The sequence below is a fragment of the Dipodomys spectabilis genome, unplaced genomic scaffold (assembly GCF_019054845.1).
Source record: "Dipodomys spectabilis isolate Male_0828 unplaced genomic scaffold, ASM1905484v1 ptg000297l, whole genome shotgun sequence".
NCBI classification, from domain to species: domain Eukaryota; kingdom Metazoa; phylum Chordata; class Mammalia; order Rodentia; family Heteromyidae; genus Dipodomys; species Dipodomys spectabilis.
Window position 1 is genome coordinate 10704433 of NW_024870974.1, and position 24102 is coordinate 10728534.

General features: G+C 41.7%; 1 protein-coding gene across 2 annotated transcripts in view; it reads right to left on the reverse strand.

The window, feature by feature from the left end:
* Smarcad1 (SWI/SNF-related, matrix-associated actin-dependent regulator of chromatin, subfamily a, containing DEAD/H box 1) overlaps positions 1–23713 on the reverse strand; it is a 58319-nt gene extending 34606 nt beyond the window's left edge. The window contains exons 1-5 of one of the 2 annotated variants that reach the window (XM_042701687.1): positions 23655–23713; positions 22730–22989; positions 9657–9828; positions 4130–4289; positions 380–446 (exon numbers count right to left, since the gene is read on the reverse strand). In XM_042701687.1, coding sequence (XP_042557621.1) covers positions 380–446; positions 4130–4289; positions 9657–9828; positions 22730–22919 — 589 coding nt within the window. In that variant the 5' untranslated portion in view covers positions 22920–22989; positions 23655–23713. Of the gene's footprint in view, positions 1–379; positions 447–4129; positions 4290–9656; positions 9829–22729; positions 22990–23333; positions 23369–23654 lie in introns of those variants that run through there. The other variant, XM_042701688.1, reaches the window with a different exon arrangement.
* Between the last annotated feature and the right edge of the window lie 389 nt (positions 23714–24102).

Below are 24102 nucleotides of genomic sequence, written 5' to 3' on the forward strand. Positions count from 1 at the left end.
TAAACTTAGTATTCATACATGAAAACCTTTTGTATAACTTTATTGTTCCGTAGGCAGGGTGATACTGTATATACAAGATAGCAATTTGTAGTACATAAATGCCCGAGATTGTTCCCAAATACATAAAAAGCTTTTTGCTACAAACTGTCCTAAAATAACAAAAATTCCTGACTTAAGGAAACACAGTACACCAAAGAACATCTGAATTCAAGTTAGAAAAGGCTGTCATTTATACACTATACACTACACCTGAATCTGTACACATCTGACTTTAAAAAGAAGTCCAAATGACCTATGTCTAGCCAATGAGTGAAAGCAAGTATCAGAGTTTGAGTCTCGGTCTCAAACAATTAAAAAATATAAATAGAGTCAAGCATACCTGCATCACCAAACATCAGCAAGGCAGCAGCGATTGCTCCATCCATAGTGCTTGTTGATTCAATTAACTAATAATGAAAAACCATGGATATATAAAAATTAACACCTAGAGAATTATTTCAGAAAGCTCTTGAAATATTTCAGTACATAAATATTTAAATATCATACAGGGTAGAGGTAATATGTATGCTACAGTTTAAGTTCATCAAGCCCATGATAAACTTTCAGAGAATCTGGTCCCACAAGCCCAAGCTTATCTAAGAGTTATCTTGATTTTTCCAGCCTGTGGAAAAATTATAAGCTCATGCTTATAATCTTAGCTACTCAGGAGGAGTGAGCCCAGGTAGGAAACTCTCTAAGACTCCTATCTTCAATTAACTATCAGAATACCCAAGTGGCACTGTGGCTCAAAGTGGTAGAGTGCTAGCTCACGTCTGTAGTCCTAGCTACTCAGAAGGCTGAGATCTGAGGACCATGGTTCTACGCCAGCCTAGGCAGAAAAGTCTGTGAGACTCTAATTGCCAATAAACTACTTAGAAAAAGCCAGAAGAGACACTGTGGCTTAAGTGGTAGAGCACTAGCCTTAAGCACAAAGAGGCTCAGGGAAAGTACCCAGGCCCTGAGTTCAAGCCCCCAAAATTGGTAAAAGAAAAAAATATGAAGAAATCAAAGATGACAACAGGAAATGGAAAGACCTCTCTAGGTAGACAGGTATAATTAATACTGTGAAAATGGCCACACTGCCAAAAGTGACCTACAAATTTAGTACAATCTCCATCAAAATTCCAATGGCATTCTTCACTGACATGGAGAAAATAATCCAAAAATTCACATGGTACAACAAAAGACCCTGAATAGGGCCTGAGAAGGTAGCTCAGTGGTAGAGTGCTTGTCTTGCATACATGAGGCCCTGGGTTGTATTCCTCAGCACCACATAAGCAGAAAATAAAAGCCAGAAGAAGTGGCACTGTGGCTCAAGTGGTAGAGCACTAGCCTTGAGAGGAAGAGCTAAGGGACAGCGCCCAGGCCCAGAGTTCAGGCCCCATGACCAAAAAAAAAAAAAAGAACTTGAATAGACAGCAATTTTAGGCCAAAAAAAAAGGAATAATGGTGGTATCACAATCTCAGACCTCAAGCTCTACTACAGAGCAATAATAACAATAACAGCATGGTACTGGCACAAAAACAGGCCTGGAGATTAGTGCAACAGACTAGAACACCCAGAAATAAAGCCATGTGCCTACAGTTATCTGATATTTGACAAGGAGCCAAAAGTTATCTGATGTTGGAAAAAGAAAGCCTCTTCAATAATTGGTGTCAGGAAAACTAGAAAATTAAAATGGATCCCTGTTTATCACTAGGCACCAATATCAACTCAAAATGGATCAAAGATCTCAATGTCAGACTTGAACTTTGAAACTACTGCAAGAGGGAATAGGAGAAACATTACAACTTATAGGTATAGGTAGGAACTTTTTTTTTTTTTTGGGGGGGGGGGGGAGGGGGAGGGTCCGGTTGTGGGGCCTGAACTCTGGGCCTGGACGCTGTCCCTCAGCTCTTCAGCTCAAGGCTACAGCTCTTAGGTAGGAACTTCTGAAAAGAGCCCCCAAGGCACAGCAGATAGGAGAGATCTGATCAATGGGATTACATCAAATAAAAAGTTTCAGCACTGCAAAGGACATAGTTACTAAACTAGAAAAGATAGCAAACAAATTTGGAGAAAATCTTTACCAGCAATACAAAGGCCTAATATCCAAAATACACAAATAGCTTAAAAAAAATGAACCATCCAACACTAATAAACCAATTAATAAATGGGCAAAGGAGCTTAAGAGAGGCTTCTTAGAAGAAGACTGGCAAATAGACTCATGAGGAAATTCTCAACATCTCAGACATTAAAGGAAATGCAAATCAAAACCAAGTTAAACTAGCCAACATTGTGAATTCAAAACACAAATATTGGTGGGGATGCAGAGGAAAAGGAACTCTATTACACTGTCCATGGTAAACTGGAACAGCCACTCTGGACAGTAATCTGGAGGTTCCTCACAAAAAAGTAAACATAGATCTTCCCTACAACTCAGCCATACCACTATAAACACAGATCTTCCCTACAACTCAGCTATACCACTCCTGGGCATCTACTTAGAACATCAAAAACCAAGATAGTTGCACATCCATGTTCACTGCTGCAATATTCACAATAGCCAAGTTATGGAAAGAGCCCAGATGCGCTACAACAGATGAGTGGATTAATAAAATGTGATATATGCACAATGGAATGAATACATCCATTAAGAATAAAACTATGTCATTTACAGAGCGATGGATGAACCTATTAAAATAAATCATGCTAAGAGAGACAAATGCATATATTCTCACATATATGGAAGCTAGATCTAAAATATAAATGCACATCATAACTCTGGGATCCACACACAGTCAGATTAAAGGTTGTTATCCTTAGGGGAGGAACACAAAGGTTTAACTTCTCTGAACATTTTAGATACTATTTTTTGAAATGAACTCCAGGAAGTGGCAACAATATGTGTTGTTGTTATTGTTGATGGTGGTGGTAGGGGTGTTTGTTTTTGTTTTGGGTTGTTTTTTTCTATTTTACTTTTGGGGGAGTAAAATGGGAGAAGTAGAAAGGGAAGGATAACTAAATAGCAATCGTGCTATTTATTCAGAATACACTGTAAAAACTGGTAGACAGAGATGGGAAGGGGAAACTGGGAGAAAGTAAAAGAAAAGGTGACACATTGTTCAAAAAAAGAAATGTACTCATTAACTTGACTTATGAAATGGTAGCCCTTCTGTACAATACTTTAATAATAATTATAAAACCATTTTTTTAAAAAAAAGGAAAAAAGCAGGGAATAGGAAAATGTCCAGCCTGAGAGCCAAATAAAGCCAGCAAAATTATTTGATCTGGCCCTGCCAAGCAAACTCAGGCAGATTTTGTTGTTGTTGTTAAGTGAACTTCATTAACTAAATGGCATTGGATGATGTTATATCAATATCCAAGTAGACTCTGGCAGGAAAAGATCACCTGCTTCTGACTAATGTGTTAGTCCATGCAGTCAACTGCCTTGATCATAAAAATCCATTATTTGTGTACCTTTAAACTTCATATTTGGTGGTGATGACAGATACAAACAGATGAAGAACGTTTCATGAAAAGTTATCTCTAATACCATTAACTAACAAGTGGCAGAACTAAGGATAATCTGGTATTGCTCTTTAGGGCTTATTTCTCATCTAAAACTTAATTATACTGTCAACTGCTTTTTGTTCTTACAACATAAAATAGCTTCTATAGCTTAAGCTTTATACATTTCAACTACAGTCACTTCGTTTAATTAAATAATACTTCTCAGTAAGGGTGCTATTAGCAGAACAACCCTTTGTCTTTAGTACTGCTCAGGGGCCTCACTGGCCCTAGAGCACTAAATCCCAGCAGCCCTTACATCTGAGTGTTCCTTCAAGCCAAAAAAAATGCACAAACTACATGGGCTGGGAAAGCTTAACATTATTTTTAACTTATAGGTGAATGACCACCCATGGATGAGCTTACTCTCAAGAAGTAATTTCTGGCGTTTACCTTTATTTTATAAAATCGTTAATAATTACCTTCAAACATAAGATACCTTCAGAAAGTGACTGTCTACCAGTAACTCTAGCATTGTATTCTGGAGAGATTTTTGTCATCATTACAGCTACAACAACTAAGTACAATAAAGGGAAGAACCTTAAGTAAATCACTGTCACTTCTTTGTGGGAAAAGTTCCTTCAAGGTCTGAAGCTTAGCATCTTTGATGTCGTCCAATTCTGAGGGGTCTTCTGAAATATCATTTCTCCGTGCCATGGTAGGAAGGCCTTGGGAATCTTCATCTTCAGATGGCTCAGAACTAGATAATTTCAGAAAGGGGCAAAAAATATTTTTTACTATATTGCAAATGCTTTTAGATTTATGTTATCTATATGTTTATACATTATACAAAACACCCACAAATATTTTCTTCTTTTAAAATTTTTACTTATTTTTTATTGTGAAAATACTGAACAGAGGGGTTACAATTACATGGGCAAGACAATGAGTACATTTCTTATCAAGCATTGTAGCCTCCTCCTTTGTTTCCCCTTCCCATCCCTTCACAAATATTTTCAATATTAAATGTAACCTCTGTCAGAATAAAAGAACTTCATGTCAGTAGTTACACATATAAATCTGTATTATAAATGTCTGCTTTTTTCTTTTTTTTGTTGGTCATGGGGCCTGAATTCGGGGCCTGGGTGCTGTCCTTCAGCTCTTCAGCTCAAGGCTAGCACTCTACCACTTCAGCCACACCGCCACTTCCAGCTTTTTCTGCTTATGTGGTGCTGAGGAATCAAACCCAGGGCCTCATGCATGCAAGGCAAGCACTCTACCACTGAGCCACCTTCCCACCCCTTTTATTTCTATTTTAAAGGCAGGTTTTCCCTATATAGCCCAGGCTTGCTTGGAACTTAAGATCTTCCTTCTTCAGCCCCCTAAATGCTGGGATTACCAGTTTGTAGCACCAGAGTTGGCTTCAAAGTTAGTGTACTTTGAAGAAAACCTCAATTATGTGGGTTCAGATAGGAAAGAAATACAAAGATAACTACTTACTGTGTCATAACCACAGACAGTGCTGAATGCAAAAAAACAAAAAAAAATGTTTTTTTTCTCCCTTCTCCATACTCATACATTAGTTCTGTGTCTTCTATAGCAGCAGTAATACATTAAAACCATCGGAGAATGTAAAAGTAAACTCCCAAGGACCAGGAATATGAATTTTAAAAAATCTTCTAGACCAGGCGCCAGTGGTTCACGTCTGTAATCCCAGCTACTCAGGAGGCTGAGATCTGAGGATTACAGTTCGAAGCCAACTCAGGCAGGAAAGTCTGTGAAGTGGTGCTGTGCTTCAAAGTGGTAGAGTGCTGGCCTTGAGCCAAAGAGCTCAGGGACAGAGTCTAAGCTTTGAGTTCAAGTCCCATGACAGCCACCCCTCTCCCCCCAAAAATCTTCTAGGATGTCTTGAACTTTGGTGTAAGAAAACAGCTCTAGACCAGCAAACAAGTCTCCTTGTCTATCACTGTCTGCCTGTGGTAGGCACATGTGCATTTCCCCATGACCATGTGTTCGAACTCACCATCTGCTCACTTCTCAGCTCTCGTGTGTGTGTGTGTGTGTGTGTGTGTGTGTGTGTGTGTGTGTGTGTGTGTGTGTGTGTGTGTGTGTGTGTGTGTGTGTGTGTGTGTGTGTGTGGCCTTTCCTATGGCTATATTTGGACTCACTTGTGACGTGGCCCCCATTCAGCTCTCATGCTCATTGTTCTCCCGGCCCCCTATCATCCTTTAGGTTAAACTTAAATTGTTTCTGCCACGGATATCCATTTCCCAAGCTCTTTACTCTTTGGCTATCAGAATTACTACATGGTGATGAAACTTGCAAGTATTTGTGGTGAGAACTAATGTACCTGCCTTATAATTAGTATTAATGTTGACTATGGGTCCTATAATGCCTTGGATTTGACTTCCAGTTTACAAAAAGAATAAATTTAACAAATGTATAATAAACATAGCAGGGGGCTGGTGACTCATGCCTATAATCCTACCTACTCAGGAAGGTGACATCTGAGGATCACAGTTCAAAGCCAGCCCGGGCAAAAAAATCCATGAGACTCTTATTTCCAATAAACCACTAGAAAACGGGAAGTGGGGCTGTGGCTTAAGCTGTAGAGCACTCACCATGAGTTGAACAGCGCACCAACAGCGCCCAAGCCCAGAGTTCAAGCCCCATGATTGACAAAACAAAAAAAAGAGAGAGACAAAAACAATCTATTTTCTCTAAGACTTCTCTTCAACAAAGTCAAGTTTGGGGAGAACAAAGGATGGAAAGGGTAAAATGATTAAGATACACTGTACTAATAACTTGACTTATGGAACTGTAAACTCTTTGTACAACTACTTAATAAAATATAAAGGCACTTGAAAACGAGGAGAGGGCTGGCTCAGAGGTAGAGTGTTTGCCTGGCATGCATGAAGCTTTGGGTTCAATTCCTCAGTACTAAAAAGAAAAAGTTGGAAGCAGTGCTGTGGCTCAAGTGGTAGAGTGCTAGCCTTGAGCAAAACAAGTTCAGGGACAGTGCCCAAGCCATGAATTCAAGCCACAGGATTGGCAAAAAAAAAAAAAAAAAAAAAGAGGGCTGAGAGTGGGTTTACCTAGATGAAAAGATAGTGGAGTTCTTCTATTCAAAGGAATGTTTCTTTGAACTCTAGTTTGAAAAAAAACTACAAAATACATCAAGTCTGAATATAGATTAAGAATTATTCATTAGTAACAGTATTATTTTTGGTGAGGAATGCACATGTATAACCAAGAAGAGGATGCTGGAATGTCCATAACTTCAGTAAATTACTACAAAAAGGGAAAATTGTTAAACCTTGGAAGTATGTTTTTAATATACCATTCTATTTTCTTTAATAGTTGACTAGCCTCTCTCTCTTCTCTCTCCCTCTCTCATTCTCTCTCCCCACCCCTCTCTCCCCCTCTCCCTCCACATACTCACACACCTCTTGATACTAGGGCTCGAACTCAAGGCCTCATGCTCTACTTCAGTTTTTGCCACCTATGCCTTGCCCAGAAGTGGCAAAACTTTCTTTTACACAGTGTCTTAACAAAATTTTCTTTTCTTTCCTTTCCTTCCTTCCTTCCTTCCCTCCCTTCCCCTCTCTTTCTTTGTTTGTTTTCCCTCCCTCCCTCCCCATTTTCTGGGCTATTACTAGAAGACTGAATTTAGAGCCTTGTGCATGTTACCCAGCACCAGCCCTTTATTTTTCATTTTTAAAACCTCTTACTACCTTGACAGGGGCCAGCCTTTCTTCTGCCTAGGCATCCAGATTAATGCCTTTCTGAAGGCAATATCCCTTCTCAACACGCCTTCTTTACCTCTATTGAAGTCTATAATCCTCAACCCTCCGTGTGTGTGTGTGTGTGTGTGTGTGTGTGTGTCCCTGAGCTCGTGTGTGTGTGTGTGTGTGTGTGTGTGTGTGTGTGTGTGTGTGTGTGTGTGTGTGTGTGTGTGTGTGTGTGTGTGTGTGTGTGTGTGTGTGTGTGTGTGTGTGTGTGTGTGTGTGTGTGTGTGTGTGTGTGTGTCTGTCCCTGAGCTCTTTTGCTCAAGGTAAAGTGGTGCACCACTTTGAGCCACAGCTCCACTTCTAGCTTTCTGGTGGTTAATTAGAGATTACAGTCTTAGGAACTTTCCTAGCTGGCTGGCTTTGAATTGTAATTCTCAGCCTCTAGATTAGCTAGGATTACAGATATAACTCATGAGCATTGGGCTTTTTTTTTTTTTTAACCAGTCCCACAGGATAGTTAACTTAAACCTGAAGGTAAAAACAACTATTTTATGAGCTATCACCATTTGCTTATTTCAGCTGATTTTTTTTCTCCCACTGAATCATTTTTCTTTTTTTTGGTTGGCTGAATTACTTGGTAAAGGAATCAGTACCCTTGATTTACATTTTAGGGCAAAATTATTTACAAGCCAAGACTTTAAACAGTTATGCTAAAAAGAACAATATTAGAATAAACTAAATGGCAAAACTGACTTCTAAGTTACACTTAGATATCTCAAACACTTCTCAACCACAGCATATTCTACACTTAATTGTTGATTTGCAAAGGTGTTCTTCCACTCATAAGAGAAAGTCCTCTTCATGTCAATAAAACATGATTCCACTGCTCAGACCACAGTCTTAGAAAACTGAACTCCTTTCTATCCCAATACACATGAAATCACTCAACAAATCCTGTTCTACCTGCCAAGTCTATCAAGAATCTAGCCATTTCTCCCTGCATTTTCATTAGCACCAATTAGTTGTACAAAAATGTTTCTTTTTGACAAGTCCATATATGCACATAATGTATCTTGGTCAGCCTCTGCCCTCTCCTTTTTCCAATCCAAACTCAAGCTTCACTGTTCCATTTTCACACATGCATATAGAATGTTCTAGTCATATTCACCCTCCCACTAGTCCTCATCATACTCAGGATAGGACTTGCTACAGGTATTAGATTCACCTTATTTCTCCAACATTTTTTGCTGAGATATTATAGTAATATTTTGTTTGCAATTTATGGCCACAACGACCTCTCAAATATCAGATCACTTCACCTCTGTTCAGTATCATTTGTATACTTCCGACTTCATTCAGAATAAAAAATGAAGAGCATAATTATGGAGTTAAAATCATGAAGATTCTCCTCTAACCCAATTCCTTGCTCAGTAATCTGTCACTCTGCAAGATTCACCCCTACACTTCCTTCAAAATCACAAGGCTAAATGTCACCTGAGAGCCAATAATGAACATGTGCACTCCTTCCCTCCTCCAGGTGGAGTGCACGCTTCTGTAACCCCTTCTGGTAATTGCTCTAGCATCACTTTCTCAATGAAGCCTTTCTTCAGGAATCATGCCCTGGCCCCAGTTTTACATCTCTCCTCCTTTTGGTCCAAATATTTTCTTTTTCACCCACTATGTTTTATCTTTGTGAAGGGGCAAATTTGGAGCTGGTTTGTTCACTGCTGATTTCCTATTCATTTAACAATACATAGGGTTCAGAAGCATGGCTCAAGAGGTAGAACACCAGACAATGAGTGAAAGTGTCAGATAGTCCCCATCTCAAAACAATACCTAGATCATTGAATATACCCAACAAAAAAGGTTAAAATGACTCAATTCAGTCTAAAAAAAAAGAAAGACATAAAAGTAACTACAGATAATCAAAGATAACAGCTATGGAAAGTTAAAAATATGATGTATCTATTTCTCACTTTACATCTTATTAAAAAAAAAAACTGTTTTCTAGGAAACACACATACTTTACCATATCTACCTTTCCATGTCTATGATTGAGGAAAAAATAAGCAAGATGCACTTGATAAAAAGTCACCAAATGGGGCTGGGAAGGTGGCTCAGCGGTAGAGCGCTTGCCTTGCATGCATGAGACCCTGGGTTTGATTCCTCAGCACCACATAAGCAAAAAGAAAAAAGCTGGAAGTGGCGCTGTGGCTCAAGTGGTACAGTGCTAGCTTTGAGCTGAAGAGCTGAAGGTCAGTGCCCAGGCCCAGAGTTCAGGCCCCAGAACCGCCCCCCCGCCCCCCCAAAAGTCACCAAATATATTTCAAATTAAGTATCATTTCCTTGAAAAATCTTAACATACGTAAACATAACAAATCTGTTAATCAGCTTACAGTATAATCACTGTGTCTTTGTTGAATTTTTTCTCCTGCACTCTGGTGGAACAATTTGGGGAAAGAACATCTTCACTATCAGAGGATAAATCTATATACTGTATTCCTCTTTCACTCTTGAAATACGGTGCTTTTCTTTCATTATCTGGAGGTTCTGGAATACTAGAATCTTCTGCAAAAGAAAAAAAGAGAAAGGCATTCTGGGTGCAACTCAAAATACATTTGCTATTGATAATTACAATCCTACCCTAACAATCTGGACTGCCATGCATTGTCTCCATCCTAACATTAAAAATGCTGCTTCTTTTTAAAGAACTTCACAATAGTTAATCAAAGCTGGTATTAACTGTTTCACAAGTTACTAGCAAGACCTCAGTTAAGTTGCAAAATCAATGTTTCATATTCTAATCCTTACTGTGCTTTTACTTCCCAGGATTCAGATCATAGGTAGGAAAGTATAAGCACCGGAGCCCAAGACTAGGACCCCAAGGCCTTTTTTTACCTATCTACTGAACCTCCCTAAACCTTAGTTCCTCTTTTGCAAAAATACAGGAACTATGGATCAGAGCTCAGTCATATCAAATGAAGTGATTTTGGGTAAAGCATTCACTTTGGCAATTATTTTAGTCAACTCCATTAAAAGTAGTGTCATATGCTAATGTTGGTGTTAAAGCTAAAGTATGTCCCCCTATACTTTGAGGACTTCAGAATTTTCTGAGTGAGACAATACCTTTAGGTCCTACTTAAGTCTTAATCTAGGTCCCACCATAGGCCTAAACTCTAATCTACGTCTAGGTTATTTGGAGATGGAGATAGGTGTTCCAAGAATTCAGAGATAAGCTTTCAAAGAAGTGATTGAGTTTTAAATAAACAGTTTAGAGTGGGCAGCTAGCCCAAAATGACTAATATCTTTATCAGAAGATGAAATGTCTGGGATGTCCAAGGGGGAAAGGTCAGAGAAGACAACTACCTTACAAGCCAATTAAAACCTCAAAAGTACTTGATAACAGAGTAGACTCCTTGTTTTTAAAACCATGAGAAACAAACAAAATATCCTGTAGCTTAAGCCACCCAGTGCTGGTATTTGTTAAGGCAATCATAGCAAACTGTGTTTGGTATTATCTGCCAGTGAAAAGCAGATCATTTAAGTATTACCTCTCAGCAAAAACTATTCTCCCTTTTTTTACTAAAGCCAATAATTCCCCTTAGAGTATCTAGAAATGAGATAAGGTTCATGTTCAAGTAAAAAAAAAACAATAAAAATCGAGGTCTAGATTGAGGAATTAATTATAAAAGGCAAGGACCAGGTGAGTCTTTAGCTCAAAGATCAAAAGAAAAGCTGCCATTAACTATTTCCCAAGTCATTATCAAGTCCTCTGGAAATATTTAATCCTGCAATCACCCTTTTATAGATAAGAAATTAAGAGTAAAGGCCCAGAGCTGTCAGGAAGACCTTGGTGATTTCAGGGTAGCCAGAGATAAGAGAACCAGCCTTAAAAAAGCCGGGGGAGAGGGGAGAGCGGGGACGGCCTAAATCATGGGAGAAAGTAGATTTGAAATCCAAAATGTCAAAGTCTATAAATTGTTACTGAACACAAAACTGTCAGCCTCCTTGATTAACTGAACAAGCCACAGTAACCATTATCATAAGCAGCCTTCTATGTTGGGGACTGAAACCAGGGCCTGACTTGCTAGACAAGAACTCAGCACAGAGTCCCAATCCCAGCAATGATGTTTATGAAGTTCATAAGCAGTATTTGAAGTAACATTAATGAATCTGTTCATTAAAGTTTATATTTCTTAAAAAAGCATGACTCATCCTTAAACAGGAAAAAAACAGGAACAATTTTTATAGCCTTTGTAGATTTCTATGGGTTAAAAAAATTGTTAAGTGGGGGCTGGGAAGGTGGCTCAGTGGTAGAGTGCTTGCCTTCCAAGCCGGAGGCCCTGTGTTCGATTCCTCAGCACCACATAAGCAAAAAGAAAAAAGCCGGAAGTGGCGCTGTGGCTTGAGTGGTAGAGTGCTAGCCTTGAGCTGAAGAGCTGAGGGACAGCGCCCAGGCCCAGAGTTCAAGCCCCAAAACCAGACCCAAAAAAAAAAAAAAACTTGTTAAGTGGAAACAAGAGTTTTTTTCTTTTTTTTTGTTTTGTTTTGGGTCAGTCGTGGGGTTTGAACTCTGGGCTGGGGGCTGTCCCTGCCACTCTTCAGCTCAAGGTAAGCGCTCTACCACTTGAGCCACAGCAATGGTTTTCTAGTGGTTTACTGGAGATAAGAGACTCGGACTTTGTTGTCACCTCGGCTGGCTGGCTGGCTTTGAACCTCGATCCTCAGATCTCAGCCTCCTGAGTAGCTAGGATTACAGGTGTGAGCCATCAGCACCAGGCTAAGAGTTTTTTTCTTTGTTACTGTTTTTGTTTCGTCTGTTTATCTGTCTTCGAGAGTGTAAGGGTGGCACAGAAATGGAGGGACAAAGGGCAAACAAATGCAGCTGGGGTACTCACTAGACAATATGTTGGATATGAACTATAAAACTTAGGGGTTAGGGATGGGAGGGAACAACTGGGAGAGGGAAGGCGTAACACTGTCTAAAAAGAAATGTACTCCCCATTTGTTAGGAAATGGAAAGGCTTGGAAAAAATTATATTAAGTGAAGTAAGCCAGGCCCAAAGAAACGTAGGTCCCATGGTTTCCCTTATTTGCAACATCTAGTATATGTATGAGTCAAGTGGAAAAGGTCAGATAATGTGATGTTAGGAAAATGAACCCTTAGATATGTATTCAAATGTTTTTTTCTTTCATGCATTTGTTTCTAATTCATTTATAAGATTATTTCTTTGTAGCTTTGTATGTCCCTCCCCCACAGTATAACCCCTGCTTTCACTATATTTGATGTCGGTATAATTTGTGGAGGAGATGGGGAAAAACAAGTCGTTTAAGGATACAGGTGGACCCAATGCAACTATGAGAAGTACAAGTTGTCATGTCAAAAAAGAACTTTACAACTTTGGTGCGGGGGAGGGGGGGAGAGGGGGAGGGAGGAGAGGGGGGGAGCCTGGGAAGGGATGTGAAGGGTAAACAAAGGAGGAGGCTGCAATACTTGATAAGAAATATACTCATTATCTTGCCCATGTAATTGTAACCCCTCTATACAGTATGTTCACAAAAAATAAAAAAATAAAATTAAAAAAAAAAAAGAAATGTACTCTTTACCTAACTTCTGTAACTATAACTCCTTCTGTACATCACCTTTATAATAACAATAGTTTTTTTAAATTTATACTAAATTTGAGATAGTACTTCGCTACAGGTTAGTTGCAATGTGGAGTCCGAAACAATTTGATAAGACATTTTGTATTGTATGGTAATGAACCTACTAATCTGAATTTTAATGAATCTTTAATCTATGCATTATTTTGTAATTTTGTGTTTTGGTCCTATGGAAAACATTGGCTCCCTAAGTAGTGAACATTTTCTAAAGGCTGACACATTTCATAATATTGTCTTATAATCACTGATCTTATTAATAATGTAGAAATGTCTATTTTCTTTCAAATGTTCAAACTTCTCTTTGAAAACCAGAATTCTGGGGCTGGGAAGGTGGCTCAATGGTAGAGTGCTTGCCTTGCAAGCATGAGGCCCTGGGTTCGATTCCTCAGCACCACATAAGCAAAAAGAAAAAAGCCGGAAGTGGCGCTGTGGCTCAAGTGGTAGAGCGCTAGCCTTAGCTGAAGAGCTGAGGGACAGCACCCAGGCCCAGAGTTCAGGCCCCACAACCAGACCCCCCCCAAAAAAACCCAGAATTCTCTGACAACAAATATTGTGCTTGTTTGATATCGTTTTAATCAGCTTTGAAAAGCTGTCTGCCAAATACCTAAGTCTGTTCAACCTCAGATCTCAGCCTCCTGAATTAGCCAAGATTAGAGGTGTGAGCCACCAGCACCTATTTGGAATATTTTTTAGAAGCAAGTTACAGTAAAAATGCTAAGAGCTAATAACTACAAAGATATTTCTGACATAATGCTTATTACTATTATTATTACAAACAAGTTCCACTATATTGAATGAACAACTTTGTAATAAGTTCATTTGGATTTTTTGTTTGTTTTTATTGGTCATAGGGCTTGAACTTGGGGCCTGGGCACTGTCTCTACGCTCTTTTTGCTCAATCCTAGCACTCAACCACTCAAGCCAAAGCTCTACTTCCAGTTTTCAGGTGGTTTATTGGAAATAAGAGCCTCAAAGACCTACCTGCTCTGATGACTTTGAACTGCAATCATCAAATCAGCTTCCTTAAGACTACAGGCATGAACCACAGGCACCTAGCTTATATTGTTTTCTAATTACAAGATTTAATAGTAGGGTCTGGGAAGGTGGTTCAGTGGTAGAGCGCTTGCCTTGCCTGCATGAGGCCCTGGGTTCGATTCCCCAGCACCACATAAGCAAAAAGAAAAAAAGCCAGAAGTGGTGCTGTGGCTCAAGTGGAAGAGCTGAAGGACAGTGCCCAGGCCCAGAGTTCAGGCCCCATGACTGGACCCGCCAAAAAAAAATTTAATAGTAATTTTTACATTAATGCAAATCTATTTGTTTTTTTGGTAGAATCAGCTTTGAATTCAGGACCATTCATTTGCCTGGGCTTTCTTATTTGGTTGATGCTCTATCTCTTGAGCCACACATCCATCCCAGCCTAGGTTTTTGGGGGGTATTTTGGAGAACTCTGGTAGAATTTCCTACCCAAGTTGCTTTGAACTGCAATTCTCCAGATCTCAGTCTCCTCAGTAGCAAGGATCATAAGCATAAGCTACTGGCACCTAGTACCCATAAAAAATATTTTCAAGTAGTATTATAAAGGCAAAGCATGCTCATAGCCAGGAGCTGGTGGCTCACACCTGTAATCCTAGCTACTCAGGAGGCTGAGATCTGAGGATCGTGGTTCAAAGCCAGCCCAGGCAGGAAAATCTGTGACACTCTTATCTCCAATAAGCCACTAGGAAACCAGAAGTGGCGCTGTGGCTCAAGTGGTAGAGCGCTCCCCTTGAGCTTAAGAGCTGAGGGACAGCGCCCAAGCCCAGAGTTAAAGCCCGATGATCGACAAATAAAAAAAAGAAGAAAAAAGCCAAACACTGGTGGCTCACACCTGTAATCCTACCTACTCATGAGGATCTGAAGATCATGGTTGGAAGCCATCCCAGGAAGGAAAGTCTGTGAGACTCTTATCTCCAATAAACTACTCAGGAAAAGCTGGAAGTGGTGCTGTGGCTCAAATGATAGAGCACTAGCTTTGAGTACAAAGAGACTCAGGGACAGCACTCAGGCCCTGAGTTTAAGCCCCATGACTGCTCGGGGGGAAAAAAAGGAAAGAAAAAAAAAATGAGGTGTCTGTTTAAAGGCAAGTAGGATACAAACTGACTGGTGCCATCAAATAGGAATAGGCAAAACACTCAATGAACTCGAAGGAAACAGGCTGTGCTTGCGCGGAGCAGCAATTAAAATGGCTAAGTGTTTTAAAATGAAGTATTTGCTCACTTGAGGAAGCAGTGAGCATCTGTATCATAACCTCCAGTAGTTTCCCACCACAGGGAAGGTAATCTTAGATTCCAAGTTCTTTCCAGTGCCATTGCAACCACTCTCAATAGCTCAGTATATGACACACAAAAAGGAAGATTCTAAAAACATTTATACCTACCCATGATTTCTGCCCTTTTATTGAAACAGTCTTGCTATATCACTAGATAGCTCAGACTGACCTGGAAGTTGACATCCTCCTTCACCTACCAAGTGTTAAGATTTCAGGCATGTGCTAGCACTTGACTTTGATTTTGTCACTTGCAGTGGTCACACAAAAGGCATACTTCAAACCAAATTACTACTGTGAGATTAATTCACACCTAGATAGTTTAAATCACTCTGATAACCCATAAATACATCCATGGAGGCTTTAAAAATATAGAATCGCGGGCTGGGAAAGTGACTCAGTGGTAGAGCGCTTGCCTTGCATGCATGAGGGCCTGGGTTCAATTCCTCAGCAGAAAAAGCCCGAAGATGCGCTGTGGCTCAAGTGGTAGAGCTCTAGCCTTGAGCTGAAGAGCTGAGGGACAGCACCCAGGCCCAGAGTTCAGGCCCATGACTGACAAAAAAAAGAAAAAGAAAAAGAAAAGAAAGTATACAGCAAACATTGGTTTCTTCAGGCCCTGTGAGGAGCTGGGTTTGCAGGTTATTACTGAGCACTTAGCATGTGGGAGGCCCATGGCTAATTCTTTACTACTAAAAGGACAAGAAACCCCCCCCCACACACACACACAAAAGTAATAATAATAATAAACGCCCCGCCAGGCGCAGGTGGCTCATGCCTGTAATCCTAGCTACTCAGGAAGCTGAGATCTGAGGATCCAGGTTCAAAGGCTGTGAGACTCTTTGTTTTTTTGTTTTTTGGTCATGGGGCTTGAACTCTGGGCCTGAGCACTGTCCCTCAGCTCTTCAGCTAAAGGCCAGCGCTCTACCACTTGAGCTACAGCGCCACTTCCGGTTTTATGGTGGTTTATTGGAGATAAGAGTTTCAGGGGGCTGGGAAGTTGGCTCAATGGTAGAGTGCTTGCCTTGCATGCCTAAGGCCCTGGGTTTGATTCCTCAGCAACACATAAGCAAAAAGAATAAAAGCCGGAAGTGGCGCTGTGGCTCAAGTGGTAGAGCACTAGCTTTGAGCTGAAGAGCTGAGGGACAGCGCCCAGGCCCAGAGTTCAGGCCCCACGACCGGACCCAAAAAAAAAAAAAAAAAGTTTCAGGAACTTTCCTGCCCTGCTGGCTTTGAACCGCGATCCTCAGATCTCAGCCTCGTAGCTAGGATTACAGGCTTGAGCCACCAGCGCCCAGCTTTGTGAGACTCTTATCTCCAATTAACCACCAGAAAACTGGAAGTGGCGCTGTGGCTCAAGTGGTAGAGCGCTTTGCCTTGAGCTGAAGAGCTGAGGGGCAGGCTTAGAATTCAAGCCCCACAACCGTCAAAATAAAATAGTAAACTCAAATACCCAAAAGCTACTGGTTAAGTAAATTTCCTCAAATATGCAAGCTGGTTTGGACTTAAATGTCCATGAGGATCTTGATCCAATGTTAAAAGGAGTTTCAGGCTCATGCCTATAATCCTAGCTTCTTTGGCAGCTGAGATCTATGAAATGTGGTTTGAAGCCAGCCTAGGCAAGAAAGGTGATGAGACTCTTACCTCCAACACAGGACTCAGAAAAAGACAGAAGTAACACTATGGCTTAAGTGGCAAATATCTATCTGCCTAACATGCTCAAGGCCCTGAATTTGATCCTCAGCATTCACACACAAAAAAAGTAACGTTTGGCTGGTGGCTAGAAGACTGTCTTAGTCATAAAAAGGAGAGACTCAAAAAATAAATGCTACATTTATAAAATCACCTTGCTTATGCAATCCTCACTCCAACTTACTTATCCAAAACCTACTACATTCCAGTCACTGGTGGAGGCTAAGCATAATCTAGCAGTAGTGACAAACAATAGAAAAGCCTGTATAAAGTTGGGGTGAGGAGGAGAGAGGATTTGCTGTTTCCTATACAATAGGGAAAGACATTCATATGTAAATAGAAGCAAGGTTCTTTAAGCAAAACAAATAGAAGCAAAGGAGATCATGATTGGAATATACAGAAATAATGTAGCTAAGGCACAACGATTGCAAAGGGGTAGAAAATGAAGGCATAACTCTTATCAGACAAAATAACAGAGCTAGCCATAGGTGGCTCACGCCTGTAATCTAGCTACTCAGAAGGCTAAGATGTGAAGCCGAGCGCTGGTAGCTCACGCCTGTAATCCTAGCTACTCAGGAGGCTGAGATCTGAGGATCGAGGTTCAAAGCCAGCCAGGACAGGAAAGTTCCTGAAACTCCTATCTCCAATAAACCACCAGAAAACTGGAAGTGGTGCTATAGCTCAAGTGGTAGAGCGCTCGTCTTGAGCTGAAGAGCTGAGGGACAGCACTCAGGCCGAGTTCAAGCCCCATGACCAACCAAAAAAAAAAAAAAAGTTGAAAAGAGTAATGTGTACTACATACATTTTCATCTTATAAGCTTAACACTCTACTATAAATGAAAACATTATACCAATATGAGAAATTACTATTTAATAATAATGAACGAGGTAAGGTCAGTGCCCATTTCCCAAGGATGAGTTCTTATTTTCAGTCCTAATCTAAAATCTAACTTGTCCTTGCACAGGTCCAGCACTCCGTCCCTCCAACTACCTCCCTCCACACAAACTGTCCCAGCAGTTGGGACATGCCCACAAATTCTTATTCAAATTCTAAAAGGTTAGCACAATGGGGTATAAAGCTGCTTCCTACATCTATTCAGATGTATAGCACAAACATTTTTTTCAACTTCCTAAAATAAAACATTCCTTACATTCCAACCACACACACACACACACACACACACACACACACATCAAACTCTCCATTTACTACTCAGAAACCTCTACCACCTATTCATTTTCAGCGCGGCCATCATTAAACACAGATTACAAGAGTAGCCAAAGACCTCTCTCCCTCGAAGTTCATTGTGGACAGTATTCAATAATGCTAGTGACTTTATAAAGCAACTTTCTTTCACTTTAAAATCTATCCAAAGCCAGGCACTAGCGGCTCATGCCTATAATCCTAGCTACTCAGGAGGTTGAGATTTGAGGATCTCGGTTCAAAGCCAGCCTGGGCAGTAAAGTCCGTGAAACTCTTATCTCCAATAAACCACCAGAAAAAAACGGAAGTGGCGCTGTAGCTCTGAAGAGCTGAGGGACAGTGTTCAGGCCCAGAGTTCAAGCCCCACGACCAACAAAAACAAAACCAAAAAAATAAAATAGGGCTGGGAAGTTGGCTCAGTGGTAGAGCGCTTGCTTTGCATGCCTGAGGCCCTGGGTTCGATTCCTCAGCACCACATAAGCAAAAAGAAAAAAGCCAGAAGTGGCGCTGTGGCTCAAGTGGTAGAGCGCTAGTCTTGAGCTGAAGAGCTGAGAGACAGCGCCCAGGCCCAGAGTTCAGGCCCCACGACCAGACCCCCAAAAAAAATAATAAATAAATAAAAATAAAATAAAAACTGTCCAGAAAAAATAATAATAAAAAATCTATCCAGATGAAAGTGAACTATACAACTCACAGATGAGATAGGAGGTAATGGGAATGAGGAAACATGACACTGTACAAAGGAAAGTATACTTATCCTCTGTGTATCACCTTGATAACAGTAATAAATTAATTTTAACAAAATCTAGACAGCTGGAGGTGTGGCTCAGTGGTAGAGCACTTGCCTAGCGTATGCAAAGCCCTGGGCTCAATCTCCAGCACTGGAAAGAAATCTATCCAGTGTGTAATGGATACTTAACCTTTGTGTATGAGACTCAAAAATTCAGTGTCATTTTACAATGATGTTCTTAAAGTACTCACTCCTAGTAAGGTACAATTCTCACCACTCTAGGAACAAACTTAATTTTCATTTTTCTCAATGTTAAGACATTCCTATGACCACTTCAATTTCTTCATTTAAACTATTGAAAGGAAATCCCAATACAGAAAAGAAAAAGCAGTAAGACAAATTATATCCTATTTAGGAAAAGTCAATTAAATTTTTTACATGAACATTCTTAGGAACAAAAGGCTCAATGCCTATGTGCATCCAATCATATAAAGTATTTATCGACATGAACTCCAGGAAATGGAAACAAGAGGTTTTTTCTTCATTGCTGTTTGTGTTTTAGTTTTTGTCCAGTTTGTTCATAAGGGGAGGACACAGAAATGGAGACAAATGGGTAAACAAATGCAGCAGTGATACTACGTTGAAAATGAACTATATAACATGTAGGTGGAGACTGGGAGAGAGTGAGGAAAGGGGTGACACTGTCCAAAAAGAAATGTACTGGGGACTGGGAAGGTGGCTCAGTGGTAGAGTGCTTGTCTTGCATGCATGAGACCCTGGTTTGATTCCTCAGCACCACATAAGCAGAAAAGGCCAGAAATGGTGCTGTGGCTCAAGTGGTATAGTGCTAGCTTTGAGGTAAAGAGCTGAAGGACAGTGCCTAGGCCCAGAGTTCAGGCCCCATGACAGGCAAAAAAAAAAAAAGAAATGTACTGTATCTGACTTATAAAACTGTAACTCCTCTATATTTCATCTTTACAATAATAATTTTTTAATTCACATGACAAATATTGACAAATAACTACACATTCCACTGAAACCCAGCTGACAAAATGTTTTTATTTTCAGGGATGGAAAAAATTTGATCCCAGATTTTAAGCACTTTGTCACTATCCCACATTAACTACAATGAAGTAGAGGTTTTTCTTTTTTTTTTTTTTTTTTGTCGGTCATGGGGCTTGAACTCTGGGCCTGGGCGCTGTCCCTTAGCTCTTCAGCTCAAGGCCAGCGCTCTACCACTTGAGCTACAGCACCACTTCTTGAAGTAGAGGTTTTTAAGGACTTAAAATTCCATAGCCACAACCTACTGTTCCTGCTGTGTTAACTAAAAAATAGATAAAGCCAGGAATGGCAGCCCTTACCTAAAATCTCACTGGGAGCTCCCAGTGAGAGGCTCATTACAGATTCATACCTGTAATCCTAGCTACTGAGAAAGCTGAGAGCTGAGAATCACAGTTCCAAGCCAGCCCTGGCAGCAAACTCTGTGAGATTCTTATCTCTACTAAACTACCAAAAAGCCAGAAGTAGAGCTATAACTCAAGTGGTAGAGCTCTAGCAGTGAGCAAAAGAAGCTCAGGGATAGCACCCAGACCTTGAGACCAGCACAAAAAACAAAATCTCACTGGAGGGACAAAGGCAAGAGTCCAAGTCCAGCCTTGTCTGAACTAGGAGAGAAACAGATGAACACATCTACTAGGAAAAAAAAAAAAAGTATCTGGTGTTCTGGTATTGATTATAGCTATGTTACCCAAATAAAATACTCACTACAAGAATAACCACATGACTTCTGTGCCTTTCACTTATTGGTGTCTTCTACATTTACTATAGCATGTATAGACAAGTTTAGAAGTCCTTAGACAAAGCCTCTAGAAATCTTAGTAACTTCTTAATTCAATCTAGGGATAAATCTATCAAGTTCTAATTGCAACAATTTTAATTTGTCACTCTGGCAATATGGTACTACATCTATTAGACGTACATAGCAAACTAAAAGATACCAAGGGTGAAGACTTGACCAATTTTTTAGGCAACGTTAAGTTTTTGGGGTTTTTTTTTTTTTTTTTGGGGGGGGGGTCCAGTCATGGGGCCTGAACTCTGGGCCTGGGCACTGTCCCTCAGCTCTTCAGCTCAAGGCTAGCACTCTACCACTTGAGCCACAGCGCCACTTCCGGCTTTTTTCTTTTTGCTTATGTGGTGCTGAGGAATGGAACCCAGGGCCTCATGCATGAAGGCAAGCGCTCTACCACTGAGCCACCTTCCCAGCCCCAAAGGTAAAGTTTTTGTGTTTGTGTGTGTGTGTGCCAGTCCTGGGCTTTGAACTCTGGGTCTTGGCCTAAGGTCCTTTTGCTGAAGGCTAGCACTCAACCAGTTTGAGCCAGAGCACCACTTCCCCTTTTCTGGTGGTTAATTGGCGATAAGAGCCTCAAGCATTGGAGTGCACTAGACATTGATGAAAGTGAACTATACAACCCATGAGTGAAGATGGGAGAGAGGGAATAGGAGAGAATGAGGGAACAGACAACACTGTAAGAAAGGAAATGTACTTAGTACCTGTCTCAGGTAAATGTAAGCCCTCTGTCCATCACCTCTATTTTTTTTTTTTTGGGGGGGGGGGGGCCGGTTGTGGGGCCTGAACTCTGGGTCTGGGCGCTGTCCCTCAGCTCTTCAGCTCAAGACTAGCGTTCTACCACTTGAGTCACAGCGCCACTTCCGGGTTTTTTCTTTTTTGCTTATGTGGTGCTGAGGAATCTAACCCAGGGCCTCAGGCATGCAAGGCAAGTGCTCTACCACTGAGCCACCTTCCCAGCCCCATCACCTCTATAATAACCACAAAGTAAATTTTTTTTTTAAAGCCTCATGGACTTTCCTGCCCAGGCTGGCTTCAAATGTAATCCTCAGATCTCAGCCTCCTGAGTAGCTAAAATTACAGGCCTGAGCTACTGGCACCTGGCTAACATTTATCTATTTATTTCTCGTTAGTATTTATTTCATTATACAAATTGACAGGTTGTAGAACATTTAGCATTACACCTAAAAAAATAGTAAGTTCAAAAATATACTTCTGATTAACTGTTCAATTAAAATTAGAACAGAAATCCTCATTTCTGATTTATTCTCAAAACCTCTGTGTGTAACATTCTGCTAAGCGAGGTTAAAAATGTTTCATTCAACAGGAAGGATACCAATTTTTCATTTGCATAAAATCAGATGGAGGATGGGCACCAGTGGCTTAGGCCTGTAATCTCATTCAGGAGGCTGAGACCAAGGTTCAAAATCAGACTGGGTCAGTAAAGTCCATGACAGTCATCTCCAATGAATCACCAAAAAGCATGAATGGAGCTGTGGCTCAAGTAGTAGAGGACAGCACCTGGGCCCAGAGTTCAAAGCCCCAGTAACTGCACCAAAAATAAATAAATATTAGTAAGGATCCGGTGGAAGCAGTCTCTGAAAGCGAATTTTTTTTGCCACCTGATCAAGGTCTAGCTCACAGTAAATGATCAATCTGTTTGAAGGTCTATTGGAATGAATGAAAACCTGTAGCCAAATAACAGCCTCAGAGTCTACCATAAGACTGAATCATCTCCATGCCTTCAATAGTCATTCTGACCTATGGATGACCTTAAACCCTGCTTTCAACTTGACATCATTGGGCCACATCCCAAGAACTTATATAAAGGTGAGGCCACAAAGAATGAGGGCGCTCAGTTGGAGGTACACAGTGCCTGCCACACTATCTATGCTCTATTTCAAAGGACAAAACGGGAAGACAATGCATCCTTGTGTCGTACCGCAGCCTCCATCAGGATCCCCTCCCGCCTTTCCACGTTGAAACGCGGCCCTTGAACGCTACGCCAGTGTGCAACCGTTATACACTCACCTGTTTTCTCAGTTATATCTGAATCGGGGGTGTTTGCCCTGCTAACTTCCCGTTCAACATTCTCCTCTTCGGCACTAAGAGAAATTGGTGAAGAAGGGCCGGGCTGGGATGGCTGGGGGGTGGTCTCACGAGGTTCCTCAAGCTTATTCCTTTTCTCAAAGCGAAAACGATCCAGGTTGAAAAGATTCATATTGGCAGGTTAACAGCACCCCGGTGGAGAGGGGGGAGGGGAGGTGCTTGGGGGTCTTTAAATGAACTATCTGCATGGAGGGGGGGAAATGTAATAAAAAAAATCAAAAGAGGGAAAAGCGAGACAGAGAGAGAGAGAGAGAGAATGTGAATATGCAATACACAAAGCCACAGCACCCCATTCCCAGAGAATAAAGACGGGGTGTCTGCAAGACGTGCCAGCGGTCCTCGGGGCCGGGGATGGGGTGGCCTTCATTGTTAGGCCCTCCCGATCGGAAGGTGGGCCGGGGGATGGGGGGGTGGGGGAATCTTTTATTTGTTTTTCAATGCCCACCACGGCTGCCCACGCCACCCGCCCCCGCCGCCCGCCGCCCTGGCCGGGCCGCGCGCCGAGCCGCGTGCAGCCTCCGCTTACCCCCGGCCCCGGCGGCGAGTCCGCCCCGCCCCCGGCGGGCCCCGCGCCCGCCCGCCCGGACACACGGACGCCGCCCGCACGCACGGTGCCCGCGGACCCCGAGACGAGCCGCCGGGGCCCGCGCCTCGGCTCGGCGGGGACACAAAGGGCTCCGCGAGGGGAGCGGCGCAGGCCGAGCTGGCGGGCGCCCGCCCGGAAGTCGACGCGGCGCGGCCCCAGCTGAGAGGAAGCTGCCCGCAGCCGGGACTCCCCCGAGACTCTCGCGGCCCGGGAGCTCCTTGTGTGTGTGTGTGTGTGAGAGCGTGTCTTTAAAATACTTACCGTCTCGCAGCCTCCGCACCAAGTAACAGAGGTGCAAAAGATAAATAACAATAATAATAACAGTAAATCCCTCGGTCCGAATCGACGGTAGCCGGGATGGGACTTTCCAAAACAGCACCGAGAACGTTACCCAGCGCGTAGTGATGACGTAACGCGCAGCCCAGGCCTTTTTTTTCCTCTTCCCCCTCCCCCTCCATCCTTTCTCTTCCCGATGGAAGGCGGAAAGAAGGCTCTCCGGCGCGCTGTTGTCATGGTAACCGGTACCCGCCTCTTTCCTAGTTCGAAGGATGGGATTGTTCTGCTTCTGCATCGGCTACTCCAGGTTTATTACCTACAGGGACGGTTCCAAAGGACGATGATAATTAGCACAACGAGAATAAATGGCACCATGTGTTTCCTATTATAAATCTGACTTCGCTATAGTCTATATTGAGTGAATGGTGGTGTA